General features: G+C 49.9%; 1 protein-coding gene across 1 annotated transcript in view; it reads right to left on the bottom strand.

Annotated features, from left to right (window-relative positions):
• PLEKHG4 (pleckstrin homology and RhoGEF domain containing G4) overlaps positions 1-12,873 on the bottom strand; it is a 159,999-nt gene that overhangs the window by 101,432 nt on the left and 45,694 nt on the right. Inside the window, 3 exon segments of the mRNA XM_039503354.1 lie at positions 1,919-2,012; positions 3,219-3,342; positions 8,012-8,227. Coding sequence (XP_039359288.1) covers positions 1,919-2,012; positions 3,219-3,342; positions 8,012-8,227 — 434 coding nt within the window.

The following is a 12,873-nucleotide window of genomic DNA, read 5'->3' as shown; positions in this document are numbered from 1 at the left end:
TATGTTCTGATCACCCCAGCTCCCTAAGAGCATTGCTGATTTCTAGGAAGTCTGTCATCTGAAACACAGCTATGTAACATACAGAACCCAGCGCCTCTGCAGCACCTCAGAGCCCTGAGCCAGGCACCAAGGAGCAACACTATGGGCTTGGCTACACTTGTGAGTTACAGCGCATGAAAGGAGCCCCGGGCGCACTAGCTCACTGCCAAGGCACGTAGAGCGCTCTGACTCCACGGCTACAGCGCTGCTGGTTCTCCACCTCGGCAAGAGGAATAATGTTTGATGCGCTCCTGCTGGAGCACTGCAGCGTCAGTGTGAATGAGGTGTTGCATTACTGCGCTCTGATCAGCCTCTGGAAACATCCCATAATCCCCTTAAGTCAAGAGGCCACTCTTGTTATTGTTTTGGATATGCCCTTTGAAAGCTCTGTTTGACAGCCGGTTGCTTATCTGCTCCGAGACAAAGCAACTATTACTGTGGAATGCTCTGTGTGTGTGTGTGTGTGTGTGTGTGTGCGTGCGTGCGTGCGTGAGAGAGAGAGAGGGGAGGGGGGGAAGGTCTGCTGCTGTCTGAACTTACAAGACAGCATGGTGACATGCTCTCAGCCCCTCAAAAACCCACTCTCCTCCCACATACAAACAACACACTGTCACACTCCACCCCAGCCCCCATTTGAAAAGCACGTTGCATCCACTTGCATGCTGGGATAGCTACCACAATGCACTGCTCTCTGTGGCTGTTGCAAGAGCTGCTCATGTGGCCACGCCAGTGCGTTGGCAGCTGTCAGTGTGGACAGACTGCAGCGCTTTCCCTACTGCGCTCTCCGAAGGCTGGTTTAACTCCCAGCGCTCTGCATGTACAAGTGTAGCCATGCCCTATGAAATGAAAGACACTCCCTTTCCCAGGAGCTGTGAATGTTACCCCTGCAGCACTGGGGGCAAGAGCACAGCACGGTCACCATGAGACACTCCCTTGCCCCAGGGGCTAAGCATGCTGCCTGAGCACAGCTCCCAACTCCACCCAGCTCTGGAAGGAAGAGAGGAAACCCATGACTCAGCCCTAGCTCTCTGATGTGGCAGAGCAAAGCACCACCCACCCACCCAGCCAGCCAGCCAAGTGGCCTCTCTGCATGCACAAGTGTCATTAAAATCTCATCCTGGGTTCATCAGAGTCTGTTTGAGTGGACACCCTGAGGGCCCAAAAGGCCAGTGCAAAGAGGCACCTGCTTAGCCATGATTAGTTGCAGCTACAACTCATTCCCGTGTTTGGATTTCTAACAACAGATGGGAAATCAGTTCTGATCAGTGTCAACACAATGCACTTCATTTCCAGCGGACTGACATGAAAGTCTTTGACCTGAAACAATATTAAGTTACAGCATGTCTGCTTCCAATCATTCACCCTCCCCACCCCACCCAGATCAGCAGCAGTATGCGTTCCTCACAATAGCACTGACATAAAGCACCGCCCTCCTCTTTCAGGGACAGTCCCGCCAGCCACAGCCACAGCACTGGCCTTTCCGCTTCACTTTTCATTCATCTTTGAAAGTGACGGGCCACTGAATATTTCATGCAGCTGATGAATGAAAACAAAATCTTGATGCCAACAGAGACACTCGGCAGAAATGTGGCAGCACATTCTGAGCAGAGTTCTGCGGACAGCACTTACGGGCCTGGGGACGAGGCTCTCAGCAGTGGCTGAAAGGAGTGCAGCTGTTTTCCCCCCAAAGTCAGGGCTCTGGCTTTTCCTGAGGGTTGGGAAGTACAGGCAGGGGGGTCCCCCTGAAACAGGCCAGCGCTCCACCTCCTGAAAGCAGCCGAAACCTGGGATGGCACGGATGGATTTCAGGAAGCCAGAACACAGCAACCACACCAAAGAGGCTGAGGCCAAAGGACTGGGGCTGCTTCTACAGGCTCACCTGTAGCAAATTGAAAGCCTTAAAAAGGGCAGGAACTGGTGAACAGCGACGAGCATCTACCAGAATGGTGAGGCCCAAAGCTCGGCACTCTGCTCTGTGAGGAAAAGGAAAGACGAGTTAGTGTGTCATTGCCACAGGGCAGCACGGGCTATTCATGGTGTACCGTGCTGGGCATACCCGATACAACGGAAGCCACTAACTGGCCTCATTTTGTTAGCCACAATATCTTCCCTTTGAGGTTGCCTAGGCTGCTCCTTCTTCTTCCCTTGTACTGCTAAGTAAATTCCTGATGCCCCACCTACCACACCTCCTCCCATGACACTAATTCCAGCCATGCTGCTCCACTCCCCAGGCCCCAGCAGCAAATCCTCAGACAACCCAGACTATCACATCTCTCTGGAGGCAGGTAGCGAGGAGGGAAGCCATGGGGAGTGCCAGCACTCACTGACTGTGCCCGAGGGCTGGCACGCAGCATCACTTACATCCTTTCAGCTGCACTGACGACAAGGCTCACACTTGGAACTAGTCGTATTTTTCAAAGCAGCATAAAACGCAGACCAGGAGCTAAGACCCAACAGAGTCTGTGAGCAGGGTGACCAGACAGCAAATGTGAAAAATCGAGACAGGGGGTGAGGAGTAATAGGAGCCTATATAAGAAAAAGACCCAAAAATCGGGACTGTCCCTATAAAATCAGGACATCTGGTCACCCTATCTGTGAGGATCTGGAAGAAGCCCCATCATCAGGGAGCCCATGGCAGCAGCAGTAGGGGGGAAAACTATGAAGCACACGACAAACTGATACATTCTGAATGCGTTTAGCTCTACCAGGCAAACTGTATCACATCCGTCATGCCAATACATCACTCGTCCACTTGCTCAGCCTCTGCAGCCACCTTCAGCACTGGAGGACAGGCTGTCAGGAAGATTGTTTCCTAGAACTATATGACAGGGCTGTTGCGTGAGTTGCTGGGCTACCCCAGAATTGTCAATGTCATATTTTCTAAGCCCTATTTTCTGAGTTAATGCAGAAGAGTGAGAAATGGTTTGGATTCATGGCAATGCTTGGAGACGTAGAACAATATACACCTAGCACTACTGCTTAGCATGCGTATACTGCATGCTGCATGGCCAAAGCACAGAGTCAGCAGATCTGTGGCTTGTGCAGATTCAGAGCTTTTTGGGGCCATCTCCTCATGCTGCCAAAGGAAGCCAGCTCCGTTCGGCTCCCAACTAGGTGCCAGTAGAGATTGCCCTGTCCTGCCTGCCTGACACCCTGCCCAGCCTGGAAATGGCACCAACCTTGGGATGCTGTGTAAGTACAGGAGGAGGCGCACCAGCTCGTTGGTGTTGCAGTGGGGGTTTAGCCAAATCGTGTTCCTTGTGGTCATTATGGCCACTGCACGTCCACACTTGTCTCTGGTGCCTGAAAATGAGAATTTATTTTAACATCTGCAACTTGTCAGAGCCTTGAAGGATCCCCCCACAGATTACCTCCAGGGCAGCCCAGCTCACCCACGGCCCTTAGTGATTCTCCCTGTAAAATACAGCATTGCTATTGGGACCAGATGCTCTTCCCCCACTTCCCACCCCCCCAGAATTGAGCACACAACCTCTACGACGCACCAGGGCCCACCAGGAGACGACCAGGACTTGCCATTGAAGCAGTGCCATGGCCACTGAGAGGCACAGACAATGCTCGCCGTTTGCACGGTCTCTGTTGCAGTTACTGGAAACAGCGATTCAGGCCCACACTCAGCACCGCAGAAAGTAATAAAACTCAGGCTTGAAGGGTCTAAAACCCTCTTGGCCCTCAAGCAGCATGATTACTTTTGCAGCTGATTGCTGTCAGCTGGAAGGAATTTAAAGAGCTTTGAAGAGCCGTGTGCAGCCTAATCAAATTCAGCACTAGTACTCCAGGCGGAGGGAGGAAAGCCCAGTCTCCCAGCACACAAAGCAGCAGGCTCCTCTTCAGAACAAATCTACAGTGAGGGAACCCACAGCTCCCACTCCAGGGCCAACACAAGATGGAGGCATCAGAAGCACGGCTTTCCCCTCACTGTGGAGGAGCCCACCACACTATGGCAGCCCTCAAGGGACAATGGATGCTGGGCACACACTGTTAACCTTGCAGGAGGTTTGGCGTCCTTCTGCAGGGGATGCCAATGGGTTAAGGTGTGAACAAAGAGCATGCACAATGCAGCTGATTCCCCCACCTAAAGCAAGCTGAATTCCCCAGGGCTCTATGCGTGGAGCAGGTGAAAGACCTTTGCTTTAGCCAAACACCTCTGATCTTGCCAGCTAGGAAAGGAGAGCTGAAGGCAGTTGTGGCTCTCTCCTTCATGACAAAAATTCCAGTGGCAGAAGTTGAGGGGTATTTAAGATGTTATCCATTTTTACCCCAGGAACTCTGTGAGATGTGTTAATTGGCATTCAACAATCCTCCTTTCTTGGCTTGGGACTGCTTGGCTCTGCACTGAGAACAAGGAAGCCAAGGACAGGGGCGGCTCTATGTATTTTGCCGCCCCAAGCACGGCAGGCAGGCGGCTTTCGGCGGCACACCTGCGGGAGGTCCACTGGTACGCGGATTCGGCGGCATGCCTGCGGGAGGTCCACTGGTATGCAGATTTGGCAGCATGCCTGCGGGAGGTCCACCGGTCCTGTGCCTTCGGCGTACCCGCTGCTGAATTGCCACCGAAGCCAGACCGGCGGACCTCCCGCAGGCGCGCTGCCGAAGGCTGCCTGACTGCCGTCCTCACAGCAACCGGCAGGCCCCCCCCCCACGGCTTGCCGCCCCAGGCACATGCTTGGTGCGCTGGTGCCTGGAGCCGCCCTGGCAAAGGACCCAAGGGGGCAGTGCAATTGCACCCGACCCGTGTGTTTCAGAGTTCTACATTTCACCTCAGAGATCCACACCTGGTCTTTTCTAGTCGACAAAACTGGCAGGGGCCCCAGGCAAGGGCAAGTTACCAGCACTGTGGTACCCCACAATCTCACTGTTCTGAGGAGACCGCTCAGCTATACAAGCTGGGAACACACGTCTCTTGTTCCAGTCATAAAACTGGCATGACATGATTAAAAACATCCCAAGAAACCTAACAAAATCAGAATCCTAAAAAAAAAATAATTAAAATTACACTTTTCTGTATCTTACCCACTTGACCCCTGCTGTCCCCTTGGAGGGAATGTGAACAGAAATAGAGCAAAGTGGTTTCAGTGAGGGCACAATGGGCCCCAAATAAACAGCTCTGCCCTGCTAGGAGCAAATCTCTCAGTGGAGTCCAGTAATGAGAGCCAGGGCCCCAAGCAGGCATTATTTCAAACAGAGGGGAAATCACAAGTAGGGTTAACCCCTTTTCAGGGAGGAGGGCCATTAAATGGGCTTTGTTCTTCTAAAGTCAGGTCTAAAAGGGAGATTAAATAAATCAGGAGCCCTGTTACTGCACCTGGAGTATTGTGTTCTGTTCAGGGCAGTACAAGACCAGAAAATGGTGCTAAAATAGAAAGAGTTCATTAATACTATATGTAGCTCTGTGAGTTAAGAGAGAAGCCATCAAAACTCTCATGCTCCAGGGCATCAGCTGAGTGCCGGAGAGATCAGGATGGAATCCTCTCTTTATGGACAAGATGATACAATGGTCAAGTTCAGTAGGGGTTTTTTTCACATTTTTCTGAAGCATCAGTTATTGTTCTCTGAATTATTAACCACAAAAACTGGATTAAACTTTCCCCTGACTCCAACATAGGAGTATAGAAATTACCTGACCAGATCAGACAAGGGGTCTGTCTCCATCAGTGGCTGGTACTGGATAATTCATAGGAAAGTGCAAGTGCCACAACTGACTAATGAAACATCCTGCCCAGAGGAAAGCTTCTTCTGAACCTCCTCTGTTAGTTCCTACCCCTTATAAAATTGTATTTACTCTTGTCACTGCAACCATAGTAGCAAAGAGTCCTGTGGTACCTTATAGACTAACAGACGTATTGGAGCATGAGCTTTCGTGGGTGAATACCCACTTCGTCAGATGCATGTATTCACCCACGAAAGCTCATGCTCCAATACGTCTGTTAGTCTATAAGGTGCCACAGGACTCTTTGCAGCTTTTACAGATCCAGACTAACACGGCTACCCCTCTGGTACTTGTAACCATAGTGTTCCCATAACCCCTACCCATGTCTAACATCCCATTAGAGGGGGTGTATCTGTGTGTGTTTGAGCACATGTATGTGTCTTCCCCAGTTCACACTCCTTCTAGTATGCTGGGCACACCCACTTCCTAGGGATGAGTTGGATGCATTTAGTGCTTCTGATGTTGCTCCTCCCTCAGATGAAGGTTCTCTTCAAGCATTTCTGGAAGGCTGCCTCTGTGTTCACATGTTACGTGCATGTGACAATTTTGGTTTGCATTTTTCATAGATTCATACAGTTTAAGGGCAGAAAGGACCATCAGATCATCTGGTCTGACCTCCTATATAACACAGGCCAGAGACCTTCATCCAGTTACCCCTGTGTGGAGCCCAATAACTTGTGCCTGGATAAAGGATATCTTCCAGAAAGGCATCCAGACTTGATTTGGTAGTTTGTTCCAATGGTTAATCATCCTCTCAGTTAAAAAACTGGGCTTTATTTCTAATTTGTCTGGTTTCAGTTTCCAGCCACTGGTTTGTGTTCTGCCTTCCGCCGCTAGATTAAAGAGCCTTTTAGTAGGTGTTATTGTCTCCCCATGAAGGTACTTATATACAGTAACCAAGTCACCCCTCAGTCTTCTACACATTGAGCTCCTGAAGTCGCTCATTGTAAGGCATTTTCGCTAGCCCTTGAGTCATTTTTGTGGCTCTTTTCTGCATTCGCTCCAATTTTTCAACATCCTTTTTAAAATGTGGACACCAGACCTGGATGCAGTATCCTAGTATTGGCTCACCAGTGCCATATGCTGAGTTAAAATCACCTCCCTACTTCTGCCCACTCATCCCCTTTAGATAGCCACGGATTGCATTAGCCCTTTTTGCCACTAGGTTGCACTGGGAGCTCTGCTGAGTTGCTGGTCCACTATGACCCTTTTCCAAGTTGCTGCTTTCCAGGACACAGGACCCACTCTCTAGGTACGGCCTGTATTCTTTGTTCCTAGACCTTGCATTTGTCTGCATTAAAATACATTTTGTTTGAAAGGACCCAGCTTATCAAGCTACCCAGATCATGCTGTATGACTGCTCTGTCTTCTGCAGCATAGCCATAGCAATATGCTCGAAAGCTTGTCTCTCTCAGCAACAGAAGTTGGTTCCCTAAAAGATATTACCTCACCCACTTTGTGTCTCTAATATCCTGGGATCAACACAGCTACAACTGTCAGAACTGGGGCTTGTGATTTTGCACTGGGAAAGCAGCTAGCTAAATGGGGCGGTTGTCACTCTGTGTGGGTTTGAAGAGGGCGGAAGAGAAGGGCACTGGAGGGGTTTGTTGGGGAACATTTACTGGCACCGAGGCCAGTCAGCAGCACCCAAGCCTCAGTGCTGGACTGGAACTCTGTCCTGGATTCCTGAGCTCTCTGTCTAGATGCTGTGCACATTGGGCACATGGGTCCCCGTGGTCAATATACCCTTGTTTTACCTCTCTCCTTATCCTTCTCCATGCTGGTTTTCTACATTCATCCCCCTGTAAATAAATATTTCCCTTTCCTATATTCATTGTATTGTTCCAGTGTGTATGTATTTACGTTGGGGGTTGGAACAGGTGCCCCTGGGGTGGAAGGGGCTCACCTTTCCTTGACCGCAGCCATCTTGCAGAGTGGACTCCATCTTGGCCACAAGGGTGCTATAGTTACATTAGGACTCCTGGATGCAAATTATCTAGTCCTTCTTGAGCATGAGGTCCTGTTTCCTGCCAGTCCCCGACTCAGCTTGAAAGCTCCAAGAGTTGGCCAGGGATTTGAGGACCGAATTTCAGAAATGTTTATAGTGAAAGGAATACGGCACACAGACCTCCTGCCCCACGGGAAAGTCTATCAGCATCCCTATCAGCAGCACACCTTTTGCACACCTATCAGCCCTTTTGCAGCACAAAGCTTCCTGCCCATCCCTCTGGCTCAGTTACTCACCTGGCAGACAGGCAACTCCACTCATGAGCACGTCGAGGTTCACGTCCTTCGCTGTGACGGGTGCAGTCTGTAAACTTCTGGGTACCACATAAGAGGGGGGTTCCTGGTGAATAACAGCTGCTGAGCCTTCCTCTGGGGAACAGAGTCGACCCGCTGGCTCGCACGAATCAGTGCACAGTTCTTCTTTTATCTTTTCTCCCCCTTTCAGCCGTGTTCCTGTAAAATAAAATAATCCCACTGGTGTCAGGAGCCTGGGGGCAGATCACAGCCCCAGTCAGAGGTGTCAGCTAACAAACTCCAGACACAAGAGACCTGCCAGGACTGCACTGACCTCTGGCACCCCAAAGCTCTTCAACACTTACTAAGTAAACTGCGGCATCAACAGCTGCTGTCACTCTGCAGCTTATTTACAAACAGAGACACATTTGGAGCTACTTAGTTAAACAGCTGTCCCCAGAAAGCTGGGTCTCTTCAGCTGTGGCTTGAAGTGGGATCCCTGGGAACTCTAGGAGTGAATGCTGCTGTTTATAGGTTGATGCCCATCCCATGCTACTTGCAAGCTCCCTTTACCCAGCTTTAAAAAAAAAATGCTTTACACTGTGTTTGTGCCCTACAAGAACTCTGGGCAGCAGGTAGGAACAGGGACGGGTTCCAGGCCTGAGGATCATGGACACATTGAAGAGTTTGCTGGTTATCTCATGATGACATCATTCTCTGATGGAGTCCAACTCAGGATAAACTGGCCTACCCCAGATAAGGGAAAGGAAGGATGCCTTGTGCTTGGCCCATGTACTGGGAGGAGATGATCAGGGTTTCATAGATACACAGATTCCAAAGCCAGTGTGATCATCTAGTCTGATCTCCCGTATGACATAGGATATCAAGGTTGGAAGGGATCTCAGGAGATCATCTAGCCCAACCCCCTGCTCAAAGCAGGACCAATCCCCAGACAGATTTCTACCCTGTTCCCTAAATGGCCCCCTCAAGGATTGAGCTCACAACCCTAGGTTTAGCAGGCTAATGCTCAAACCACTGAGCCATCCCTCCCCCTATAGGACAGAGAACTTCTCCAAAATAATTCCTGGAGCAGATCTTTTAGAAAACCAGCCCATCTTGATTTAAAAATTGTCACTGAAGGAGAATCCACCACAATCTTTGTAAATTGTTCCAATGATTAATTACCCTCAAAAATTTACACCTTCTTTCAAGTCTGATTTTGTCTAGCTTCAATTTCCAGCCATCAGATCACGTTACACCTTTCTCTGCTAGACTGAAGAGCCCATTACTAAATATTTGTTCCCCATGTAGATACTTAAAGACTGTAATCAAGTAACCCCTTAACCTTCTCTTTGTTAAAATAAGCAGATTGAACCCCCTGAGTCCATCACTTTTTAATCCTTTAATCTTTCTCGTGTCTCTTCTCTGAACCCTCTTCAATTTATCAACGTCCTTCTTGAATTGTGGACACCAGAACTGGACACAGCAGCAGTCACACCAGTGCCAAATACAGAGGTAAAAGAACCTTTCTACGTCTGCTCAAGATTCCCCTGTTTATGCATGATTTTATGTTTTCTTCCTGGTCATGATAAAAATGTTAAATAACATAGGGCCAAGACCCAATCCCTGTGGGACCCCACTGGAAACACACCCATTCAATGATCATTCCACTTTACAATTACATTTTGAGAGCTATCAGTTAGCCAGTTTTTAATCCATTTAATGCATGCCATGTTCGTTGTAGATTGGGCTAGTTTTTTAATCAAGATGTTGTGTGGCACCAAGTCTGATGCCTTACAGAAATCTATGTCTATTAAGTCAACACTACTGCGTTTATCAACCAAGCTTAGGAGCAGTACCACCGTCATAAGCCTCTGTATGTGTTTAAACACTAGAAGGCGCGACAGTCACACTGGGTAGTGAGGTCCAGAAGCACCTAACGTGGCATGTTCCTTCTGAAATGCTATGTGGCGAAGTGGATGAGAATTGGCTCTGTTATGCTGGGTTCTATGGCAAGCTCTCATTTCTCTTACCTATAAAATGGGTGAATGAGAGTTACCCCTTGAGGGAACAATACAAAACTCTAGTTTCATAATAAGTGTTATGAAGGGAACAGATATATTAACAGCAGCCATGGGGAAGAACTGGGAATAGAACTCATGATTCCTAAGCTTGCAGTTTAATGCCCTGGCTATGGCAGGACTGGTATGAAACATCTCTAATGGCTTCAGAGCTTTGTGCCTGGGGAATTTCAGGCCTGGTCATGTAGGGAGCCCTGAGTCTGGAACTCTGCTATGATGGGTATTGCAACAGACATAATATCCCAAACAAATCTTATGGAAGTAAGATATACTTTACTGAACGGAGTTCAACCTTACTGAATTTGGGGTCCGCTGTATTAAAAATGGGGTTGTGCATGTGGAATTTATGTATTTCCACGGGAAGTGTAAATAAGAGAACAACAGGGAGTGGTCGGGCTAATTCACTCAGGTGGGACATCTCTAGAGAAGCCACCCCTGGAAAGATGCAGATAGACTAGTTCAAACTGGATTCCCCAGGGACCAGCAGACAAAGACAGGGTCTGCTTCCTGTTCCAGAAAATGGACAGGACCCCAGGTCCACAGAGAGCCCCAGTCCTTAGGGCAGGATTGGAAGGACTGGGGCTACTGAGGCCACATAAGATTGATGGCTTGTTCTGGCCTAAAGCTGTGAAGAACTTGTAAAGACAAGGTATCCCCTTGGGTGGCGGGGTGAAGGACTGCTCCTGCCATGTTGGGGCTGGGGTGAACCCTGGTAAGCTTATTAGCATGCATGTAGGCTCTTTTATTGTGTTTAATAAGTTTCCTCTGAAATAGCTTAAGAATCAAGTAGGCTTGCACAGGAAGTGCTGTCTGGTACCTCAGCACTGAAGCCATTACACCTGTTAACCACCTCTCTAGAGAAAGCAAGCAGGTGTTCTTGGGCAACGTGTCTGCACTGGGAATAACACAGTGAAGGCAGGGAAGAGAGAGGGAGATGGGTCTCCATCCAGATAGCCAACAGCTGGGGAGACGGAGGCCGGAGGATGGGGGCCCTGGCCGGAACACAGAGCAGAAATACAGGTGCAGTTGCCCTGAACTGACAGGTGTGTTTGGAGAATTGTCATTCTGATTTGGTGCAGAGGCTGTGGGATTCTGTGGCTAGCCAGCCTGCAGTCCCAATGAGAGTGTTTGCTTTGGATTAGTAATTGCATCATTACAAGCAGGTGCAACCTGTGCTGCAGGACGGTCACCCAGGAGGGTAACTGGCAAAGCTGTGTCCATCTGGAGCAGCAAGGAAAGGTAACCACTACAAACCACAAGGAGGGAACCGGAAAGAGCCTGAAAGGAATTCAGCACACGGGAACGCCTCACTCTCATCATCCCAACCGCTGCCCAGCACTGGACAGATCGCAGGGCAGCTGTGAGCTGAGCATTGGCCATTCCTCACCCACACCAGGGAATCCACTAGACTACATCACTATTTGTAATATATTAAATGCAAGAACAAATATGTTTGCAGAACACTGAAGCCCTGGCTGAACTGATGAGGAACGGCACCTCTCAGAGGTACAGCCACTCTCGCCACAGCACAATCAAAGCTGCAAGTAAGCGATTCTAGCAGGGACATTTTTTCAAAAATATGAATGAATTGTGCATGCTCGTGGCCTCACCCTTTGTGCTGCCATCGGCAGGGGGGTCAGCAGTTAACAGTGGACCCCAAGCAAACCCAGGTGATTCACAGCTGAGTCAGTCCTGATCCAGTGCCCTGGCACACTAGCCATCTGCCCCGAAGTTCCACTCAATGTCCCAATTCCCACTGTCTGGGCTGGACAACTATAGCTGGGAAAAACACTGGGTACAAGTGTCTTCTACAGGCTGCTGCTGGAGCTGCCAGAGGCTAGCGCTCCTCAACTCCTTGTGGCGCTCCGTGCTGGGAAGGGGGTAGGAAAGAAAGGGGTACCTAGGGATATTAAAAGGGAGAGACTACGCCAGGAGGACTGGAAGGGGGAACCCGAGGAGAAGCGAGAGAGAGAGAAGGAACTGTTGCCCCTGGAGATGCCAGAGGAAGAAAAGGCGACTGGCCCTTGACTTCCATTTGCCCAGGGGGCAGGACTAGAAGGAAGAAGGAGGAACCTAGGCAGTTGTAAGGAACAAGCCCACGGGAAGACTAGAGGGGAGAGAAGGAAAGGGGGGAAATCTCCTGGGGTGAGCTACAGGGGACTGCAGGCCACTGGGCTTCCCAGACCGGAAGGCCAGGAAGCCAGAGCCAGTTGGGCAGGGGGTAGCCATGCTGGAGCAGTGCAGCCTTCACACTGCACCAACCTGATTTCTGCTTGGTCGTGAAAAAAAAGCCAGTTCCTGGGTTTCATAAGGTAAGTACTTCACTGGCCCAGCCAGGTTGGGGCATTCACACCTCACTGATAACAGGGCTGCAGCACATCTGTTTATTGTGACAAAGTTCCTCCTCTACCTTGGTGGATCCTGCGCTTATTGGCGGATTTGCTTGCCTCACAGATTCACCCTGTGGGCCGGGAAACAGCCCAGAGACCTTCCCCTCTGGTAGAAGCCACAATCCAGGTCAATTCCTCCTGGGTTTGATCAGCAGTTGGGAGGTTTGGGGGGGAACCTGGGCCTACCCTCTACTCCAGGTTCCAGCCCAGGGCCCTGTAGACTGCAGCTGTCTAGAGTGCCTCCTGGAACAGCTGTGCGACAGCTACAAGTCCCTGGGCTACTTCCCCATGGCCTCCTCCCAACACCTTCTTTGTCTTCACCACCAGACCTTCCTCCCGATGTCTGATAACGCTTGTACTTCTCAGTCCTCCAGCAGGATGCCTATTCACTCTC

The sequence above is a fragment of the Mauremys reevesii genome, linkage group 16 (assembly GCF_016161935.1).
Source record: "Mauremys reevesii isolate NIE-2019 linkage group 16, ASM1616193v1, whole genome shotgun sequence".
Classification (NCBI taxonomy): domain Eukaryota; kingdom Metazoa; phylum Chordata; order Testudines; family Geoemydidae; genus Mauremys; species Mauremys reevesii.
Note: the sequence above shows the minus strand (reverse complement) of the source record. Positions and strands in the feature narration are given on the sequence as shown.